Below are 23,633 nucleotides of genomic sequence, written 5' to 3'. Positions count from 1 at the left end.
GTTGTAGTGATTAATTTATTTTCCAAAATAAATTGATAGCAGTGCACCAGGCTCATCCTCCTCATTAGGGTTATTTTCTAAAAGTTATTCGTATTTTTTATTTTAATATTATCCTTCGTCATCTTAATTTCCTGCCTGTAATGCAAATGTTACTACGGTTGATATTAATAAATGATTTTATAATTTCCAAGCTTCAAGGTGTCTTACTGACAGCAGCATATTTCTTTCCTATGTTGTTGGACATAGGTTAGAAACACTGATACATAAAAGAACACAAATTTGTCATTGCAGCTTTCTGTTTGCTTGTTTAAAGAATGTAGATTTTTTTTCCAGGGGCACCAAGTAAATTTTTTTATTTTGGAAAAGGGGTCGATAAGCCAAATAAGTTTGGGAACTTTTGCTCTATGGCTCTGCTGCAATGAAAGAAGCAGGAACGGGTGCAAAAACTCAGCATGAGGCCTTGGAAGCAGATCAACTGGTAGAGAAGAGCTAGTCAGTGTGGCTTCAAACTGGTTGCCTCTTCCCCAGAACTGCAGATCTAAGCTTACTAGCCAATGAGAGGACTTACCAAACGCTTTCGATGATTGCATTCCACCAGTCCTCTTAACACATCCAAATTCATCTCCCCGACACCAATGCATTTGCAAATAGAAGTTAATAAATTGCTGTTAAGCAGTGTACAATTTCATTTGATAAAGATGAATAGTGTCATCCTATTCGATACCAGTGGGCGTGGGGCAGTTAATCAAGTTGTTTACCAGCTGGAGAATGGGAGAGAGAGACAGATGCAAAAGAAATACTTATTGCTCTTTGTAATATGCTTTGGGGAGCGCAATCGCATTATCTTGGCAAGAATGTGCAATTGGATAAAGACACGCTGCTGAAGACAAGTCGGCCCAAGGGGTCAAATGTACAAATCTTTGCCGCATCCCGAAGATGAAAGTCAAGTCTAATACACACATCCGCAAGATGTCCACAACAAACCAATGCTTTGTCTTTCTAATGTGACTAATGCAGCAAGATGAATTAAACGAGATGGCAGAAGCCTAAAGTGGCAAAATAGACAGCACCATTGTGCTGTCGCCCCCACCAAAATATGAAAATACCGTATTTTTCGCTCTATAACACGCACCTGACCATAACACGCACGTAGTTTTTAGAGGAGGAAAACAAGGAAAAAAATTCTGAATGAAACAGTGGATGTATCATTTTTGTGCTTCATGCTGTGGCCACAGACATGTGATCTGATGGTGAATTTGGGGTAGCTCAATGCAAAGATCCTGAGGATCCATGTGGATCCATGCTTTTTAACCACATTTTTGCACCATTGCAGCCCCAGGCAACAGTGGGTGTGTGATTTTTGGGGGGCAGGCTGCTATGTGATCTGATGGTGAATTTGGGGTGGCCCAATGCAAAGATCCTGAGGATCCATGTGGATCCATGCTTTTTAACCACATTTTTGCACCATTGCAGCCCCAGGCAACAGTGGGTGTGTGATTTTGGGGGGGCAGGCTGCTATGTGATCTGATGGTGAATTTGGGGTGGCCCAATGCAAAGATCCTGAGGATCCATGTGGATCCATGCTTTTTAACCACGTTTTTGCACCATTGCAGCCCCAGGCAACAGTGGGTGTGTGATTTTGGGGGGGCAGGCTGCTATGTGATCTGATGGTGAATTTGGGGTGGCCCAATGCAAAGATCCTGAGGATCCATGTGGATCCATGCTTTGTAACTACATTTTAAGTGGGGAGTGAAGGAAAAACACAGAAGGGACAAGAGAGCGTTGTGCAGAGAAGCAGCTGGCTAAGAAAGCAGGAGAGGGATTTTACGGGAGGGAGGAAAGAAAGGCAAAAGTTTCCACAAACCGAAGCCAGCTTTCTCTCTCCTCCTGCATGCTTTCTGGCTGCCTGCGAGGAGCACAGAGAGGAATTACTAGAAGGAAAGACCTCTGCTTTCCCCTCTGCTTGCCTGGAGGGGAGGGGATTTGCCTGCTCTTTGTTCCGTTTGAGCAAACACAGCAACGAAACAGAGGAGGGTGGGCAGTAAGACCCTGAGGCAGAATGCAGGAAAACTGCCACTTCCTCTTTTCAGGTTTCCCTCTCGGACACAACGCACGATTGATTTTTGCTGATTTTTGTTCCTGCGCTCCCCTAATCGGCTCCAGGGACCCCCCCACATTCGCTCCATAACACGCACAGACATTTCCCCTTCCTTTTTAGAAGAAAAAATCTGCGTGTAATAGAGAGAAAAATACGGTAATAATAATCTGCAAGTGAAAACAAGACCCGGAGAGAATGTGCTAGACTTTTGGTGGGGTTTTCTATTGCTCTTTTTATGGAGTTTTTGACAGAACGTTCAAAAATTGTCCCACACCCATCCTCCTTTCCACAGCCCCAGGATTCTACCTACTCATTCCTCTGTACGCCTCCAACCATAGCGGGTGTAGCAGGTGGCCAAACCAGAAACCAAACTCACAACAATCAGGAATCTTGCACTAAGCTAAGAAACCCAGAGTGGAAGTAATTTGTGTTGAAACTTTCAGGCAGTAATATTGATTAGCTGTTAGGAATGAATTTATTGCACGGCTTCCAGTGGGCTTTTTTCTTTTATGTGAAGGACGGGGGGGGGGGGGAGGCTACTATTTTAGCAGAGCTATACAGAAGGAAGAGGCCAATGAATCTCCTCCCTAGATAAACCTTTAGGTTTATGGTACAGTTAGGAGAAATATACTGTGGATTCTACAGCGCTACTGCTCACTTGTTCCTAAGAGGGGTTTTTTTTTGGGGGGGGTTGCATTCAGCTAACTTTTATTCAAGAAGAGACTCAGTGAAAGGAGTGGCTATGATTAACTTAGTCCCATTACTTTTAATGGGTTTATTCTAGGTAAACGTTAGTTCAGGCTTCCTCAACCTCGGCCCTCCAGATGTTCTTGGCCTACAACTCCCATGATCCCTAGCTAGCAGGACCAGTGGTTGGGGATGATGGAATTGTAGTCTCGAAACATCTGGAGGTCTGAGGTTGAGGAAGCCTGTGTTAGCTGAATACAGCCCAACATTTTAACTGATTGAAACTTGGTGAGGGGTGAGGACTGTTACTCATGTTGTTGTTGTTGTTGTTTAGTCTTTTAGTCATGTCTGACTCTTCGTGACCCCATGGACCAGAGCACACCAGGCATTCCTGTCTTCCACTGCCTCCCGCAGTTTGGTCAAACTCATGCTGGTAGCTTCGAGAACACTATCCAACCATCTCATCCTGTCGTCCCCTTATCCTTGTGCCCTCCATCTTTCCCAACATCAGGGTCTTTTCCAGGGAGTCTTCTCTTCTCATGAGGTGGCCAAAGTATTGGAGCCTCAGCTTCACAATCTGTCCTTCCAGTGAGACTCAGAGCTGATTTCCTTAAGAATGGATAGGTTTGATCTTCTTGAAGTCCATGGGACTCTCAAGAGTCTCCTCCAGCACCATAATTCAAAAGCATCAATTACTCACAGATTCCTTTAAAAATAACATTCCCAATAAATAAATAAATTTCCCTATCCTTCTGCATAGAACAGACCTGAGGTGGCTGTTCTGTGTAGTTGTATAGGCATATGTCTTAATAATGGGAAGAAGAAATGGAGTGGTTTAAATATGAAGGGTGCAGGTCACTGTAGAACAGCACACATGTTGGCTGACTTACGTGTACATGTGTATCATTCAGGGTCAATCATCATTTGCATCCGTTTCCATGGCCTCATCTGAACCCAGGGGCGGCTTGTCCTGTTTTGCCGCCTGAGGCAAAACGGGAATTGGCGCCTCCAGTCCCACCATCGCCCCCCGGTTCTCGCCGAACTCAGTGGGAGCCAGGCGCTTCCCCAAGTGTTGCTGTTCAGCTTCTCCCCCTTGAGGCAGGGAAGTTGAGTGGCAACGTCATAGAACGTTGCCTTCTGTACTTACGCTGCCTGAGGCAGGCTCTTCAGCCCACCTCATGGGTCGTGCCTGTAGATTAAAAAAAATCAGGTTTTTTTACGGTAAAAAAATGCCTTAAGTAAACAAAATGCGTGTCACCTTGTTCATACACAACTCCCAGATATGCTAGCCTGCTGGCAACTTCATGAGGCAGGTATGCTGGGCTTCTCTTAATTCTGTGAAGCTCTACAATGGATTCTGTTTCTTTGGCATCCATGCAGGATGGTTTTGGTTTTTTTTTTAATAATGGCACTGAGCCAGTCATGCCTCTCCCACACAGGACCAGATTTAGGTTTGATGAGGCCCTAAGCTACTGAAGGTAATGGGGCCCTTTATATGTCCAGCTGTCCTTTGTCAACGACAAATTGCTGCTGTTTTTTGTGTTGAATATATGGTAATTTATGGACCTAATAGGTATCTAAAGCCATTTGCACATAACAAAATATGTATTTTATCGAAGTAATTGTTGAACTGAAATACAATTAAGAAGAAAAATATTAATAGTGAAAATTGGGGGGGGGGCAAGAGAGTGGGGCCCTAAACTATAGCTTGTTTAGCTTATACGTAAATCCGGCGCTGCTCTCACAGTCCCTCTCTGCCTTTGTAGCCATCTTCACACACCCCATCCCAGGTACAAGGTCAATCTGTGTCTCACACAATGAGTATCAGGAGTGGTACTTTGCAACACTCATCACAAGAATAGTATTATTTGAAAAGACAAAGAATTTTTGTAAAGAGGAGACACAGGCAAGCATCTTAAACCATTGCAAAAGGTTGTTTAAAGCACAGGGGTGGGAAGAATCTCAGAAATATTCCTCTCCACTCCTCCCTCAAGATGAAGTAGCCGATGTTGGATTCTTCTTGGACACTTATAGGCTATTTCAGCACAGTAGCTCAAAAATGCCAGGCACACTTCTCGCGAAACAAAGAGCTGGATGTGCAGGTATTAGGGATGGAACAGTATTTCTGGTCTCTTCTCATTTTTGCAGGTGTTCATTCATATGTCAATTGTGTGCATTTGTATACAGTATATGAAAAAATATATTTAAAATATATATTGAATTGTATATTCTATCACATTTTTTATTTTATTTTTACATACTTTATCAGAAATTTTTGAAGAAGCACAAAAGATAATTACATTCTGATCCATGTATTGGCCTGGGAGTTGTGCATTAGGTCAGTTCTCTTACAAATGCAGCAAAAATCCCTGAAACTCCTCTATCTCTGAGAGTTTTAAACCAGGGTCTATCAACAACATCAAGGTAAGGTCTGTATCAGTGGCATATTTGTTGCTGCCTCATCCTGCACAACAAATAAATATATTATGATAATCTAGCGACCATCATCATTCATGACCATCCTACTGGAAATACAGAACAAAAACTTATTTCTGCAGGAATTGCTCTGAAGCACAGGAAGTATTCAATTGAAAACTAACCGAGTTTTACTCTGAGAAGACCCACGCTGAAACTATTGTACCTAACTTAAGTCATGTGCATTAATTTCAGTGTGTCTACTCTAAGCAAATCTGAAAACCAGTCCCAGGCATCTAAGGATATTTAACAGTGGAAGTTTTCATGCCAAGCTAATAGGCAAAGGTATTGACAAGAGATGCTAGATATGTGGTTACCATGGTTACTCTGTGGTACATGAAAAGGTATTCCAAGTTCAGAAGCATTTTATTTCCCCTTACTTTGTATGATTCAGCTAAACCCTAGTGTGCTGAAAAGAAAACACAATACACGCAACCAACCACCACACATACAAGCTCTTCCATGTTTGGGTTGGCAGTGCTTGTATGCATTGTCCCAAAATGATCTTAGGTATGACAGTGCTATATACCACAAGTGAAAATAGAAGCAAATCTGCAAGTGAAGTCCACTTTGTATGATGCTAGAGGTGACATTCCAGAAATATGGAGGCTGCGGCAATAATACCAGCCTCCTTGCCTGGGAGGGAGGGGAGAAACACCCTTAAATTGCGAGGAAAGAAAAATATATGCAATGACTTTATCATTGTCAAACCTAGATGTGGATTAAGAACATGAAATAGATTTAAGTATCTTGGTGCATAAATATGCAGAGTTATGAAATATCAAGATGTGAGCCAACATGGCCTTGCCCTCATATTGCAACATGCGGACATCACTCTTGCATCAAATACCTGAGGTTTTCTGCTCTCTGCAAGAGAGATTCAAGTTTGTTGATTTTTTTTAAAAAAAAACTAGTTTAAGAATGTAAGCATCACTTCAACACACAACCAATTATCACCATCACCTGTTGGGCCCCACCTTGGAAGAATGGCAGACCCACCTTGGAAGAATGGCAGATGAAGGTGATAGACTATATGACATTGGCTGAAATGACCGACAGAATCCATGAACAGGGGAAAGAGAGGGCGGATGAAGACTGGAAGAAATTTAAAATTTATCTTAAGAAATATTATAAAATTAATGAATGCTAAAATGTTGAGGTTCTTAGCAAGAAAAGGAGATTACAGTGAGAAAAGACTAAGTAAAAGAAAAGAACAAATAAGGAACTAAATTTGACAAAAATTTAATTTAGGACTTGCTGAAACAATTTTGGAAATTGGGATGTAGAAAGGGGAGGTTTGGGGGAGTCAGAGAAATGAGGCTTATGAAAAAAGGAGATGAAATTATGCATGTTTGCTTTGTCTTTTTATTTGTTTGTATTGTTTATAAAAACTTTGTAAAATCAATAATTTTTTTTATAAAAAAAATATATCACCATCACCTGTTGGGAGGTACCCAATGTATCCCTGTACAACTCCTGCATCCAAGGTGGTACCAAACATTGTTCTGCTTTCCTTTGGACCACATCAGCGAGGCCAAGCAGGCAGTCCATCTGGGCAGTCCAGGACCTCCATACAAATTGCCCAGGCTTGCAACCCAGGGAGGTCACTTTGGGGCTGCAATGCAGAGGTGTGACTTCACCCCCAGAGATGCACTCCTCTGTCTTTCAAGACAGATGGAGGCCAACTAATGACTTAGTTGGACTATCACCCATTGTCTTTGCATGTTATGGATTTAGGTTCAGAGGCCTTTGTCCTGCGGAATAAAGAAACTAGCAAATCAATGTGGCTACTGAAGGCATCAGTTAGAGACAAGAACATAAGAGCCTGCTTGATCTGACCAATGGCCCATCTAGTCCAGCATCATGTTCTCACAGTAGCCAATCAGATATCCATGGGGAACCTGCAAGCAAGACCCAAGAAGAACACTCTCCCCTCCGCATTAAGAGACAGCGCAAAACCAATATTTGCAATAGGAAAACAAGGTTAAAATCCAAGAAAGCCTTTCCCCCCCATCGTACACTAGTGATAATTATATATTAGTCTAACAATTAAGCACAAATGCAGCTTCAGATTACAACTTGCAGCATGAATTCTTAGTCTCAAAAATGTTATTATTACTAATAAGAAGTGCTGTGTTGTGACATCACAACAAAGAACAAACATGATTAATGCTACTTCCCTGTCAAAAGCTTTCACTCTTTGTTCCTTTATAAGCCAGATGGTGTGCCTTAAGGAGCTTATCCTACAGAAGTGTTCTTAAGTAAATAGATAACCACAAAAATACTTTGGGAACAGCCAGAGTTCAAGTTTAAACAGCTTGAAGCAACCACATTATTGATTTAGGTAGCGGCATTTGAAGGATGATAGCTTATCTGTGGCTCAAAATTAACACTACATTAATGCCCTTGTCAAAACCATCAACTTACTTATTCAAAATGTTTGGGGTGGGGGATGGGGAAGGATGCTTTCAAAGCAAAAAAATTCATTGAAAAAGTTCTTACAAGGTTTCTTCCAACTTCATGCTTGTTGAATCCATTTCATTTAGAACCCTCTATTTTTTCCAACCCCCCCCCCCAAAAAAAACCTAGCATCATGGCCACTGGTCCCATCACATCCTTGCAAATAGAAGGGGAAGAAATGGAGGCAGTGAGAGATTTTACTTTCTTGGGCTCCATGATCACTGCAGATGCTGACAGCAGCCACGAAATTAAAAGACGCCTGTTTCTTGGGAGAAAAGCAATGACAAACCTAGACAGCATCTTAAAAAGAGGACATCACCTTGCAGACAAAGGTCTGTATAGTTAAAGCTATGGTTTTCCCAGTAGTGATGTATGGAAGTGAGAGCTGGACCATAAAGAAGGCTGATCGCCAAAGAATTGATGCTTTTGAATTAGGGTGCTGGAAGAGACTCTTGAGAGTCCCATGGACTGCAAGAAGACCAAACCTCTCCATTTTTAAGGAAACCAGCCCTGAGTGCTCACTGGAAGGACAGATCCTGAAGCTGAGGCTCCAATACTTTGGTCACCTCATGAGAAGAGAGGACTCCCTGGAAAAGACTCTGATGTTGGGAAAGATGGAGGGCACAAGGAGAAGAGGACGAGATGGTTGGACAGTGTTCTCGAAGCTACTAACATGAGTTTGACCAAACTGCGGGAGGCAGTGAAAGACAGGAGTGGCTGGCGTGCTCTGGTCCATGGGGTCACGAAGAGTCAGACATGACTAAACAAAATTTTTCCCAAGTTTCTTAAACGGTATGATCATTTCCCGCAGTCTAGCCGAGCAGTTTGCAAGGTTTCTTTTTTAAGAAGCTATTGCCGAATTTTTCAGTTTAGTGTCTGAAAATTTAGCAAAAGACAGCTTTCACAAATAAATATTCCAGCTTCATAGTGGTCCAGTTTGCAAGTCACATTGAAGCATAAAACATTGTTTTTAATGAACATTGGTTTCATGTGAGAGAGCAGGAGGAAGCTGCTCAAAAGTTCCTGCAGCATTCCTACCTTAGTGGACTAAGCAAGCAAGAGTTGTTGTGTCATCCAGACCTGGGCTTGCCCCTCCCCCCCAGGAGATCAGCCAAGAAAAAACCTTGGTTACTGCTTGTGGCTTGTTTGGAAGAAACAAATGAGCCCAGGTCTTGATGACATAGCAAGCCAGACTGTGGCTTCTTTTGTCTGCAAGCAAGGGAGGAACACTGCGGGAAACTTTGAAGAAGGTGCAAGAGCACTCTGCTTGTTCGCATTAAACCACCGTCTGCTTCAAACAATGGTTCAAAAGTGACCTGTTAATAAGGTCAACCTAACATCTTGTGCATGGTGCCCCTAATTATACTGATTAAATTGTGTAATCCTGCTGTAATAAATGACATTCTGCAAAATGTGCGATGCAACGGAGGAGTGCCTTTGGACAAACTGATGATGGGAAATAGAGAAGAGGAAGAGGAAATGAAATGTAAACACCTCATGCTTCTGTCAACCATGCAAATTAGAACCCTGTGCAACAACACTAGTCAGAAATATACCACCCAGTTAAGAGCAATAAACCTGATAAATGACAGCTGCATGTCACTGACATGAAATCTCACCTGGATCATGGATACTATGCAGGGCCAAAAGGGGGCAGATCATGGATAGCTTGCAATGGCAAAAGTGGGGCAAAGAAGAACAGTTTTGGGATGCTAGACTTCAGCTTGGCAGAAAAAGAAAGACCACAGAAAGAGGAGCAGCTATAGGTTACGAATTAAAAGCTGTACCAAACACAGGCTCCATGACAAAACTGAAATAGAAATAAATAAAACCAAGGCTTTTTAGCTCTAAGTACCCTTAACTATAACCTTGTCCACTCACAAGGATGCATGGCTAATAAAGCTAGAGACAAACAGAGAAGTACAATATTTATCCTAAATAATGTGGGGAAGCTTGAAAGCATATAGAAAAAATGCACAGACGAATGAAGATCTATACTGAAATACAGTCACCTAGCTATACTTTATTGGTCCTTTTTTTCTTCCGTCTCCGGCTAGAGAAGCTTGCCATGAATCACTTTTCATTCTGCCTAGGCTATAAAACACCTGCCCAAGTAACAGGGGAAAGGAATAATGGGATACAGAAACGTGTGGCATCCTCAGCCTGATCCTACCATATTTTGCTACTGACAAATTTGTCTGTACCTGTAATTCTTAAATACGCCAAAAAAAATTTGGACGCCACACTTTTGCCAATGCAGCTTAGATTTACGGACTGAAAATGCACTTGCCTCATATGTGTGTCACTTACGATCTTCCCCATGTGACAGTCCCAATGCCATGTTACATTTCCCCAGCTCCACTGTTGCTTGGTGTACTGAAGTATTGGCAGCCCCAGTTCATTTCAACTGACGGGCCTCGCCAATGCATGCGATCTCATGCTGTTTCCCTTCCTTTCAATAAACAAAGCTATTCTTATGGATAGAAGAACTCCATGCAAATTCACTTGCCGTCCACAAACAATTCCTGAATTGGAGGAAGTGGCTGCTATGCACATTTTAAAATATATATATATATCAAATATAAAATTCATTGGTTTCAATGGAAAACAAGTGGGTGTTCCGAGTGCACCCAGCTGTTCTTTCAGGCAAGCTATTTGTTTTATGAATTTCTCATGCACCGAGAAATTCATAAAATGAACACCTATCTGACTAGGAGTGGGAAATAAGCTACTGCATTCTCCTTTTGCTGCTCTTTAAATCAGCCCACTTAATACAAATGCCCACAACTTAAACTGCTTAGTATTACTAGGAAATCCTTTCTATGTGACAGCAGCATAGTTCAGATAAAGATATGGCATATGTCACTCCAAAGTATCTGTGCTGCGTGTAGTAGGTCTAAGGTTCAATCCCCTTAAGGTTCAATTCCCCTGACTCAGCAGAAGGCACCTATGGAGTTAAATCATATACCACATTCAAGCTCTCTAGTACTTTGGAGCAGAGGAGGAGCCATGGGGATTGCCGCATGTGACACAGAGAATTGAGCAGGATGGAAGGTAGGTAAAGGGACCCCTGACCATTAGGTCCAGTTGTGGCCAACTCTGGGGTTGTGACACTCATCTTGCTTTATTGGCTGAGGGAGCAGGCATACAGCTTCCGGGTCATGTGGCCAGCATGACTAAGCCGCTTCTGTGCACGGAAACGCCGTTTACCTTCCCGCTGGAGTGGTACCTATTTATCTACTTGCACTTTGACGTGCTTTCGAACTGCTAGGTTAGCAGGAGCAGGGACCGAGCAATAGGAGCTCACCCCATCGCGGGGATTCGAACCGCCGACCTTCTGATCAGCAAGTCCTAGGCTCTGTGGTTTAACCCACAGAGCCAAGGTGTGGGTGGGACGCCAAATTTTGGCCTTGTATAGGGCACTGCTGAAATCTGAAATACCAAAATGTGCCCCATTCAGAGACCCTGAAACCCCATTCCTCCATATATAAATATATATTTTAAGCCTGATCCACAGTTTAGTAAGGTCAATGGTAGGTATCCTTGCCCCCTTAGTTGACATCAAGACTTTTTCCCCAGCCGGAACTCAGTTCTGGCACCTTTCAGGTGGGCGCCATTGCCATTATAAGAGAACAAAGGAGGTGTTCGTGGTGAGTCATCCAGCACCTCTTTTTCTAGAAAAACAGCACCGATTAACATGAATAAAGACTCTAGGTATAACATTAATAATGGGATTTACTCAACCGAAGCATTAGGACTGGAGAAGAATTAAGGCAGCGCCACCTTCTTATGCCAAAGAGCAACAAAGAAATGCATAAAACAAGGTAAAGGGACTCTTGGGAATAAATTTACCATTCACCTGTAACTTTCAGCTTTAAACAATGACCTGGGGGGGGGGCACCGGTCAAGAAAAATGTCTCACCTGGAGTATTGGCATTGCTGTCATCACTCTCAGAGCTGCCATTGCTGGGTTCGTTATTAGCAGCTGGTACATAATCTCCGGGGGGTGGATTCACTGTGTACATTTTCCTTGGAGGCAGACTCACACGCTTTTCACCTAGAAGATAACAACAAAACTGTTTATTCAAGTTGGCTGCACTGCTCTGGCAGAGACAAAAATAAGGGGAAATTGGTTTGGCTGCCCTCATCCGCAGGAAGAAGCTACACAGACTGAAGCAGGTGGACTGACAAATTGTTCCATGTGAATAAAAACAAATCTGCTTCACCAGTGGTGCCAGTGGTGCCCAGTTAAAAGAATCCTGGGGGCAGGGTGGGGGCGACTCACGGTATCAGTTTATCATCTTTAAGAAATGTTGAGGTACCTGACTAATGAAATGTACACCAACTGATTATGGCTGTGCTTTTTCATGTGAACAATTTCGCAGAACTGTCATGAACCTTCCCACTTACCTTGTCAGAACTACATAAACAGGGTTCAAAGACTGTGAGAAAGGTTGGTTTATGCTAAGTAGAAAAGTTGGATGTTATTATGAAGTAAGAATTTTACATCCGTTTCTTTAAGCTGATAGATGAATTTTTATCTTCCCTTTTTCTTCTTCTCTTCTTTACGTATTGTTTTTTAAAAAAATGTTTTAAAATGCTAGAATTTTTATGTTTATTTCTGTATATGCTTTTTCTCTGTTCTTTCAAGCTTGAATAAAAATTAAAAGAAAGGAAAAGGGAGGAGGGGACCTACATGAACGCATGGATATGGTCACTAAGGCTGCATCAGTGCGGATACAGCCAAAAGCTACATCTTATCAACTGCAGCACCTGATCTGCAGCCCAGTGTGTCTCTGGTTTTCCATGAAATTTGATAAACGCTGCTGGGAATGCTACTGCAAAAAATAATTACGCTTAAATGCTGCTCTGATCTATGGTGCGCATTAATAAAGACAGCAATTCTCTCACAAATCACCTTGCAGAGTGGATGAAAGGAACATAAGGAACCCCACTCAAAAGAAGTTACAGTACACTTCTGAAAAGCATCTTAATGAGACAGCTTTAATAGAATTTGGCCACACTCACCAAAATTCAGTTGTGCCATTAAATCTATAGCTATTGAGAAACCGAACAGAGCTGAAGGAACGCCTGCTCCCACAACGATTGCTTTCATGAGGTCATGTCAGCTTTCTGTGCACACTGAACACTTCAAGGAGCAGGGCCTCCCATAGATCTTGACGAGACATCTTAATTTCTTTTGTTCAGCAGAAGAAATTAGGACATTTCACAGGGTTCAGGAGACTGAATTCCTTGTGCTCATCTCATCACCGCTGCCTGTTTGTTTCTGACAGCATCAAAATAACAGCCCCGCCCTGCGCCTCGAATTGTCTAAACCCAACTCTTTTAGAGGCCGCGAATGGAAAACAGAAATAAATGCAGCCCAAGATATACAAACTGATTAATCATGCAGTCTGAAAAAAGACAAGACATCAAGGCAAAATTAATTGAAACTATTCAAGTAAATTCATTTCCCTAAATTCATGCTAAATCCCTCAAACTGCCAAGTCTTGGATCCAATTTCTCCTATCACTGTTGATTAATAATGAGGTGTTAAATCAAGCGCTGGAATTAATGAGAAGCAAATGCGAAAGTTAAAGGGTGTTAGACTCTGCTGGAGGCGGTTTTCTAAGGCAGGCTCACTTCCCTGCAGAAAGTTTGTTCCAAAACGTAACTGCAAAAGGTTTTGGGGAGATACAAGTTCGGCATCTGCAAGATTTCCAGTAGCCTAGTGTCAGGGAACTGCCATCAGAGGCACGGGAGAAGGAGAGGGTCTCTGATTCTGCAGGGGAAGGTCCAAGCGCTAGAGGGAGACTCAGCCGGGAAGAAGGGGAAGAGAATGTGTGTAACACCAGGGATCCAGGAGAGCAACGGGACAGGGAGGTGCAGGGGCTCCAGGACTCTTCGTTGGAAGTTAGCGAGGAGAGCCCAAGCACCCCGCTGCCCACGCCCACCCTGCGCAGGAGACTCCCGCACAGTGAGAGGCGGAAACGATTGGGCGTCAAACAACTCTTATGTTGGCAACGCTTTAAGAAACGCCCACAGACAGATTCTACGAGTGACTAAGGGCAGCCACGCTAAGATGGGCTGCGCAGTCCGGAGGGTTTAACCAGGCAATCCGATGCTCAAACGGAGCAGGATTACGCACGAGTAACTCCCAACCACTACACCTAGGCATACCCTTACTGAAGCTCTTGCACAAGAACATGTTGATGTATAAACATTCCCTGTTCTCAAAGGGTCCCGTTCTCCATGTTTCTGTAGGGCTCACTGTTCTGGATGGACCTTTCCAGAGGGAAGGCATCATCGCTGTGTCTCTTGCTAGGTGGGTTGTTAGAAGCTGGATCCTTGCCCTGCCAACCTGTCTGTGAAGCCATCCCCAATAAAGCTATGGCCTGCTACATTACAATCCGCTCTCTGTGTTGGTTCCTCCTCTCTCTGGCCTGAGGCTACAAGACAAAAATCCCCTGACCGGATGCCTGTTCTGCCCTGTTAGAAACGGCCAGAGCAATGAAACATGAGGAGAAACAGTGGGCAGCCTCTAGAAGGCTGAGAGGGTGCTGGCAGTAACTCCTCCTGAACAGAAAGACTTGCTTCCAAGTAAAACATGCAAAGGATTCCACTTTTTTAACTTGTTTCTCATGGGCACACATTTAATAATTACTCTCCTAAACTATTAATGAAGGCTTAAGGTGGCTCTTGCTTCCCTCGTGATATCCAAGGGGCTTCTGCTTTGAAATCAGAGAAAGCCATTTACTTATTTTCAGAAACAAGGTTTCTAGCACATATATTAGGGTTGCCATAAGTCCGTAATTTCCCAGACATATCCGGAATACTGCATTCGAAAGCAGTTTCTGGACGGAAATCGCTAAAATGGTGACTTGGCTTAAAAGTAGCCCAAAAACTTCATTTTTGTGTGTGTGAATTTGCCAAAAAAAGGTCAACAACTGTGGGCAGGATTCCTGCACTGCATGAGGTTGGACTAGATGACCCTTGGAGGTATCTTCCAACTCTAAACTTCTAATGATTATATGTTAAGCTTAAGGTAGAGCATGGAACAGGCTGTCAAAGAAGTTATTGCAGGCAAGTCCCCCGTCCCCTCCACATTTTTGTGAAATGTGGTTTTATCCAACTGTCTACACTTACATTCACAGACTGTTGTTAGTATCGCCTTATCCCAGTAACTAAGGGCATGCTGACTTTATCTGAACTTCTTTGGATAAGTCACAAGCCAAACATACCTTCATAGAAACAATTTGATATGGATCTTCAGAATACAAAAACAACAACAGCCTAGAACACTGTATTGTTGTTATCTAGTTTCTGAAGATTTGAAGTGGGGAGGCAGGCAATAATTAATTCCACCCCATTGTAGATGCCAAATGAAGAGAAAGCCCAACTGTAATGGTCATTTTGGGTTTCTAGAGAAAACCTTCTGAAGGCATTGGGGAAGAGATAAGATGTCCAAACAGAGACAGAATTAAAAAGAGCAGTTCGTGGATCCAGATGGAAAAAATAATAACGGCCTCAGAACATTATGAATAATCAACAATCACATTGATAGTTATCATAAAATCAGTCACCAGTAAACAAATTCTTGATTGAAAGGTATTTAAAATGTCATAGTCTGCTCTGCAATGTAGTAATTACAGTCCGTTGCTCTTTCTTGCCACAGTAATTAACCGCTAAAACGAATTGTTTTAATCAGTATGAAAAGTTGTTTATTCCATTATTGTGCTGCCAAAATTCCTTATGAATATGTATAGAGGAGGTTTGCCTTGTATGCCAATATATCACTGATACTCAAGTCTTTGGAATCAGGGAAACTTTGGATGCTTCTACTAGAGGCATGCTAAAATGCATGCAAACATTATCCAGGTCTAAGACAACAGTAGTGCTGAAGTAGTAAAAAGAAAAAGAAAAAGAAAAAGGTATTTATGCACTTACATAATCAATTCATGTAAATATAACTTAGGAAGATGCGCCTACATTGAATCAGAAAGGTCATGCTAAAATCAAGATTTATTGCGGCATTGGGTTATTGGTTCCAGCAATAAATATGCCACTCTTGCGAGACATATACCATTTCTTATTATTTGTATAACAAGAGATTTCTGTTTCCTGGTAATTTTGAATGACAGGATATCCAATAATAAAAAATTACAGTTCTTCCTGCTAGAGGTTTATCGTGAAAAATACTCTCAAGTTGTATGGAAAAGGAGAGTACCGCCTTCACTACCAGTGTGACATATACGTTTATAGTCTTTGTATACGTTTACAGTCTTGTGCTTTGAAATTGGAATTTGCGTGGCCACATGAATGAAGGAGCAGAGACCATTTGCAGGGGAGAATCAGTTGACATGGGGGGGGGGTTGGAATCAAAAGCTTCCCTACTTTGCTGACTGAATTCTTCCCTACAATTGTTAAATGTACAGGTGAAACTCAAAAAATTAGAATATTGTGAAAAAGTTCATTTATTTCAGTAATTCAACTTAAAAGGTGAAACTAATATATGAGATAGACTCATGACATGCAAAGCAAGATATGTCAAGCCTTTATTTGTTATAATTGTGATGATCATGGCGTACAGCTGATGAAAACTCCAAATTAACAATCTCAGAAAATTAGAATATTAAATGAAATCAGCAAAACAAGGATGCAAATAGAGAAATATTGGACCTTGAAGAAGTAGAAGCACACATATGTATTCAGTACTTGGTTTGGGCCCATTTTGCATCAATTGCTGCCTCAATGCAGCATGGCATGGATGCTATCAGCCTGTGGCACTGCTGAGGTGTTATGGAAGACCAGGAAGCTTCAATAGCATCCTTCAGCTCTTCTGCATTGCTTGGTCTCATGTCTCTCATCTTTTTCTTAGCAATGCCCCATAGATTCTCTATGGGGTTCAGGTCAGGCGAGTTTGCTGGCCAATCAATCAAAGTACCGTATTTTTCGCCCTATAGGACGCACCGACCCATAAGGCACACCTAGTTTTTTTGGGGGGGGGGGAATAAAGGGGAAAAATTTATCCCCCCCCAGCGCGGGGCTGGGGCGGGGGAAGCCCGAGCTTCCCCCGACCCCAGCCCCCAGAACAGGCAACTCTCCGCAAGCCGCGGGAGCCCAGCACAGGGCTCCTGCGCCTTGCGGAGAGCCGCACGAAGTCTGGGCGCGCTGAGCTCAGCGCGCCCAGCCTTCGGCATACAGGCAACTCTCCGCAAGCCACGGGAGCCCGGCGTGGGCTCCCACGGCTTGCAGAGATATGCGCGAAGCCCGGAGAGCGAGAGGGGTTGGTACGCACCGACCCCTCTCTCTCTCCAGGCTTCAGCGAATGCCTGCATTCGCCCCATAGGACCCACACACATTTCCCCTTCATTTTTGGAGGGGGAAAAGTGCGTCCTATGTTGTAAAAAATACGGTAATCCCATAGGCATTGAACTAGGTTTTGGTACTTTTGGCAGTGTGGGCAGGTGCCAAAGTCCTACTGGAAAATGAAGTCAGTATCCCCATAAAGCACAGTGGACCAACAGCAGCTGATGACATGGCTACCCAAATCAACACAGACTGTGGAAACTTCACACTGGACTTCAAGCATCAGGCATTGTGTGCCTCCCCATTCTTCCTCCAGACTCTGGGTCCTTGGTTTCCAAATGGGATGCAAAAGCTGCTCTCATCAGAAAAGAGATTTGGGGAGCCATGTCATCAGCTGGTGTTGGTCCACTGTGCTTCATTAAGTCCAGGGTCAACGCAGCCGTCTACCAGGAGATTTTGGAGCACTTCATATTTCCTTCCGCAGACGAGCTTTATGGGGATGCTGACTGGTTGGCCGGCAAACTCGCCTGACCTGAACCCCATAGAGAATCTATTTGCAGTCCTTGTTTTGCTGATTTCATTTAATATTCTAATTTTCTGAGATTGTTAATTTGGGGGTTTGCATGTCTTGCTTTGCATGGGTTTATTTATTTATTTTTAAGTGCTTTAAAGTACCCTCTTTCCCAAGCTTCTAAGAGGATGTTGCTAGGACCTTTTCAGTCAAGACCAACATCCTCCTATCCAAATGTGCATCTTCTGCCATGAGCTTTTGGAAATACGAACAGAATTCATGCTAAGCTACTGCAACATTAACATGGATCACGAGTCCACATTAAAGCTAAAAATTTAGCTCAAACTAAGTTAATCGGAAATTTAACTCTGCACTGGATGAGTCAAGGGGTTAAATGTGGTGCAACCCATTGAACTCAGGGGTGTCTACGTTCAGTTTACTTGATGTACAACTCTAATAAAGTGTTAAGTAAAAAGCCACTAAACGGTATTCTGTTTCATAAAGAGTTCACCAAGAATGCAATTAGAGAGAATAGGAAGCATGTTCTCTCTTTATTAAAAACTACATTCTTAGATATTGGAGATGCTTAGTAAGCACATGAATCCTGTGGTTTCATCTCCTTGGGAAGGGTTAGTGAACAGAAAGTATGTATATGTAAAATATCACTGTATTTAAAATACACATTTGAATGGCTTGTGTTAATGAGTTCAAATGGTTGTACCAATGACTACCACATTGGCTTAGCTCACATGTAATATTAAGCTATGTTGTGTTTAGCCAGAGTCAGGTTTGGAGTAATGCCTGATCTCAGCCTAGAAGGCCAACTATGGTTTATTTTCCAGCAGCAACCATGATGTGAACCCTTCATTTGCTGTTGGATTACTAGTAGTGGCTTTTTAAATTATGTTTTTGCTTTATGTCTGAACCCGACAGCCTTGCTTAAACATGGTCTGTATGACTCCACCTCAGATAATAATAATAACAACAACAACAGCAGCAATAATAAATTTTATTTATACCCTGCCCTCCCCAGCCAAGACCGGGCTCAGGGCAGCTAACAACCAATAATAAAAACAAGTTGATTAAAATACTATTTAAAAAACAAGATTAAAATACAACATTAAAACATTAGGATGCAGCCTCTTCACAGGAGGAAAAAGGAAAAAGGAAGAGGTGGAGGGAATCAAACTGATTCTAAGCCAAAGGCCAGGTGGAACAACTCTGTCTTACAGGCCCTGCGGAAAGAAATCAGATCCCGCAGGGCCCTGGTCTCATGAGACAGAGCGTTCCACCAGGCCGGAGCCAGTGTTGAGAAGGCCCTGGCTCTGGTTGAGGCTAATCTAACTAACAAGATGCTTATCATGATAACAAGGCAGAAGGAAAGAGCATATGGCAAACAAACCAAGCTTTGGGACAACAGTCCACGATCAGTTTGATCATCTGTGAGATTATTCCTGGAACACTGAACTATGGTTAACACCCAAGGGTTACAACCTGAAAACCTTGAAACATCAAACAAATTTGACACAATGCTTCCAGCAGTTCATGGGCCATACCATGGAGTGTAGCCTATACTCCAAGAAGCAGCTGTGCTCGGAGAATGGCCAACCTGGATGTGAAATCAACATTCATGTGCCAGTTTTTCTTAGCTGAATTCTAGAGAGAGCAATTCCTCAGTGGCTCTTTACCAGCACTTTGAGACTGTGACAAGTCATCAAAGGTGACATTTGTTTTGCAATTAGGCAGATTGTGGTTGAACTTTTAAGACTTAGGGAGGAATTCAATTATATTTTTTTATATTACCTTTATATACCAGGGACGGGGGTGGCGCTGTGGGTTAAACCACAGAGCCTAGGACATGCCGATTAGAAGGTCAGCAGTTCGAATCCCCGCGACGGGGTTAGCTCCCGTTGCTCGGTCCCTGCTCCTGCCCACCTAGCAGTTTGAAAGCACGTCAAAGTGTAAGTAGATAAATAGGTACCGCTCCGGCGGGAAGGTAAACGGCGTTTCCGTGCGCTGCTCTGGTTCGCCAGAAGCGGCTTAGGCATGCTGACCACATGACCTGGAAGCTGTACGCCAGCTCCCTCAACCAATAAAGCGAGATGAGCGCCACAACCCCAGAGTCGGCCACGACTGGACCTAATGATCAGGGGTCCCTTTACCTTTATATACCACCTTTTATCTTCCATCTCAAGGTGATGTATGTGGTTCTCCTCCTACCCATTTCATCCCCAAAACAACCCTATGAAGTAGATTAGGCTAAGAGATGGTGACTGGTCCAAGGACACCCGGTGAGCTTTACGGCCAAGTGGGGATTCTAATCTTGCTCTCCCAAGTCCTAGTCTAACACTCCAACCATTATGCCACACTGGTTCTCTTCTGATCCTTCCCAACAGCACAAACATTTCAGCTGGCCAGATGAAAGGCTCTTCCCTCTCCTCTCTACCACAAACTGTTCTGGGGGGTTCTCCTGGCCCTCCAGAGCAGATTTGGGAAGGGGGTGGGTTGCAGTGGGAGGCGGGGAAAAACCCATTCTGCTAGCTTCCGCTAACATGCCAGGTTACTTTAACCCAGGCCAATACACTTCCATCTTTCTGAACAGTGTATGTACCTGTTAACGCTTTCCTTGTAACTCCTCTGAAAGGAAATGGCCTTTGTAGCGGCGTCTCTTTATTGCAAGGATGCAGAGGGCCTTCTCGGTAGTGGCGCCCGCCCTGTGGAACGCCCTCCCATCAGATGTCAAGGAAATAAGCAACTACCTGAGCTTTAGAAAACATCTGAAGGCAGCCCTGTTTAGGGAAGTTGTTAATGTTTGATGTTTTATAATATTCTTAATATTTTGTTGGAAACTGCCCTGAGTGGCTGGGGAAACCCAACCAGATGGGCAGGGTATAAATAAATAAAAATAATAATATGTTGTTGTTGTTATGCAACTAAGTACAATACACATCATTTTATTTCACTTTGTGCAACACCTCCCTGTTGGACAGTTGTCCAACAGATTTCCCAATGTTAAGTTCACAGGTTCTCCCGATCTGCAAGCTATATTATACCTGGTACACTGGAGTGTCGCTGCAAAATTGTGGTACTCTCAGGACCTCCTTGCTCCGAAACTGGACTTCTGGGAGCAGTGCCGCTCTCTGCACTTGAAGAAACCACACCAGATGGAACAGGAGTAGGAAAAAGCCTCTCCAATACCTTCTTTCTGAAAACTAAAAGAAATAAGAAATAAAGTTTATCCATTACAGTTGGTATTTCAGATAGAAGGCCTGAACTTCTTGCACTACAACCATGTCACAAACTCCAATAAAAATTAATAATGGGGGTGGGGAGATAGCATGGCAAAAATTGAGGTTACGCTTTGAGGTGAAATTGGAGCGCAGCTGCCCGATGCTCCAGCCGAAGCTATCACTGGAATCTGTTCCCAAACAATATGACATGATCGTAGGAAGTGCAGAACGCATATGGAGAAAATTAGACCCCTGCTTTTCCATTTTCACAAGAAGCAATTACATAAGTGCATTAAATTGCAGACTAAGTGAAGAATGAAGCCACATCTGCTTGCTTCTTTCCACTCTCTATTCAAGAAGCTCTGGCTAGGGAGAAAATTTAGGGATGACCTTTACAGTGCTCAATAAATAGTTCGTGCTCTGCTCATTTAAAGTGCTTCATTGATTTCGGCTGGACTTTACCTTATTTTATTTTATTAAAAAAAACAGCCCTGAAGTATGGAAATAGAAAGCCACTGAGCAACTACCTCCAACCATGGTAGCACTTAGCTCATCCCATGATTGGAGTCTACATACGTGTTGCTCACAAAGTTCCAGGTGTCCTTCAGGATTTATTTTTTTTAAAGTCACTACAACTCAGTTTTTGTTTCAACCTAAATGCAGGTTATTGTATTTTAATATTTTGTTGGAAGCTGCCCAGAGTGGCTGGGGAAACCCAGCCAGATGGGTGGGGGATAAATAATAAATTTATTATTTATTATTATTATTTATTATTTATTATTTATTATTATTATTATTATTATTATTATTATTATTATTAAAGTAGAGATGTTCCTGCAAAATTCCTGCGCACTTAGTACTAAATCCTATTTGTGCTAAATCCTATTTGATTTGCCTTTGTGGGTCATTTTGGTTTGATTAAATGTCAACGTATGATCATTTGCGGCTTGAAGTTCATCCCAGCTGAAATCCAATGTTTAATAAAAAGGTAGGAGGCAACATAACAGAATCAGAGTCTAAATCTGTCCAGTGCATATTCACTAGACTCTTGGTTCTCAACAACTATCAAAGCATAACAATTTTACACTTACAAGAAACAATGTAAAGAAGATCCAATTTATGTTGTTAGAAAGGGGAAACATTGAAAGAAATTAGTTTCGGTGGTTACAGGAAAAGCAGTGTTTACCTTCCAAACTCCTTTGCGATCTAATAGCAAGGTGAAATAGTGGCACATCTACGTTTACATAAAATGTATGCAAAATCATTGTTGACAACCAGGGTGGATTTGATTTAAATCAAAACAATTTAAGTAACAATTTAAATCACTAGTCAGTAAGACTTGATTTAAATCATTTTTTTTTACAGAAAGACTCATTCTTGCTGGTATAATCTTAATATTTACAACCAGATGAAAGTTTCATTTTTGGAATAATAAATTTTCAAAGTAGTTTTTTTACAGTTATATCAAAAATTACGGATTTGGTTATACTATTAGATATACATAGACCGATCATTATGAAATTATTGTGAGGATTAACAAATTATATTTGGACAACTTTTCTACTGTACTTTTTTGGAAGGAGAAAAATAATCATTTCCTTAATAACAATTTAAACAATTTGTTTAACTAAAACAATAACATTATAGCATATGTATCCATGTTTGTTAACTGGTGTGGTTAAACAATTTTTTTTTTTTTAAAAAAAGAACTCAGACTGAGTTTAGCACACATGAAAAACTTAAAACAAATCCTTATTTCCTGATGGATAGCCTTTGGACTATAATGTAACTTAAATGGAAAACTATCTTTAGAAAGATTTTTCCTCCAAAAGCATTTTATTTTAAAAAACCCAATTTAAATCAAAAAAATCTGATTTAAATTTTTAAAAATCCATTTTTTTATCATTGATTTTTATCCACCCTGTTGACAACTGATCTTCAGTTACTTCTCTTACAAGCTATGAAGTTGGCATACTATCTCATGTCTGGAGGCTGCAGCAGGGAACCACAAGGTGGAAATGAAAATTGCTTCATTTGGAGATTCCCTATTAGAACCGTTTTTATGGGATCAGTTGTGCCTGTGTTTCATGGGCACTCTTGCAGAGTCAAGGAAACCCATTTTCACCAACGCATACACTTACGACTGCTTGTGCAGAGTTGTGACCCGAGTATCAAACCACTTGATAGCTTGCAAATGTTCATTGCATTAATCAAATCAGACGGCAAAGAAATACAGTGGTGCCTCTCAAGACGAAAATAATCCATTCTGTGATTCTCTTCATCTAGCGGTTTTTTCGTCTTGCGAAGCAAGCCCATAGGAGATTCGTTTTGCGAAGCACCTCCAAAACGGAAAACTCTTTCGTCTAGTGAGTTTTCCGTCTTGCGAGGCATTCGTCTTGCAGGGCACCACTGTAAATGGGCTTTTAATGACCATGGAAAAGCTATCACCGCTAACACCCCCACACCCCAAAGGGCAGCTTCAGAATCAGATGTCATATGATGAGAAGCAAGGAACCCCCCCACAGCCTGCTTTTCAGCGGTGTATTATTCTTCAGCACACTGCCAGGAGGAGCTAGAAATGCATACACTCTGGGTATGCATTTGCAAGCATGGAAAGGAGCAAAATGCCAACAATGAAAGCAGACTTGGCCATTCTGAACACATAGTTACACCTTCCCTGGGACACGCAGGGTTGAAAGGAGAGAAGATTACATTTCAATTGGAAACTCAAGTCAGCTTGCATTCTCTGAACTGATATCCTGATGAACGCCACTGCAACCTTTCTCAAATTGGAATTTTGTAAAATAAAAATAAATGGGGCAGAGACTTCTCCATATTAAAAGCAAGATGGGCAAATGAGAGA

General features: G+C 42.2%; 1 protein-coding gene across 2 annotated transcripts in view; it reads right to left on the bottom strand.

Annotated features, from left to right (window-relative positions):
- The window catches only part of ERICH1 (glutamate rich 1), a 59,214-nt gene that overhangs the window by 26,476 nt on the left and 9,105 nt on the right, over positions 1–23,633 (bottom strand). The window contains exons 2-3 of one of the 2 annotated variants that reach the window (XM_083495714.1): positions 20,594–20,752; positions 11,643–11,777 (exon numbers count right to left, since the gene is read on the bottom strand). In XM_083495714.1, coding sequence (XP_083351840.1) covers positions 11,643–11,777; positions 20,594–20,752 — 294 coding nt within the window. The remainder of the gene's footprint in view (positions 1–11,642; positions 11,778–20,593; positions 20,753–23,633) is intronic. The other variant, XM_083495715.1, reaches the window with a different exon arrangement.

Source organism: Podarcis liolepis, assembly GCF_965112155.1.
Source record: "Podarcis liolepis genome assembly, chromosome: 3".
Lineage (NCBI taxonomy): Eukaryota > Metazoa > Chordata > Lepidosauria > Squamata > Lacertidae > Podarcis > Podarcis liolepis.
The sequence above is the reverse complement of the archived record's forward strand: the minus strand, read 5'-3'. Positions and strand labels throughout refer to the sequence as shown.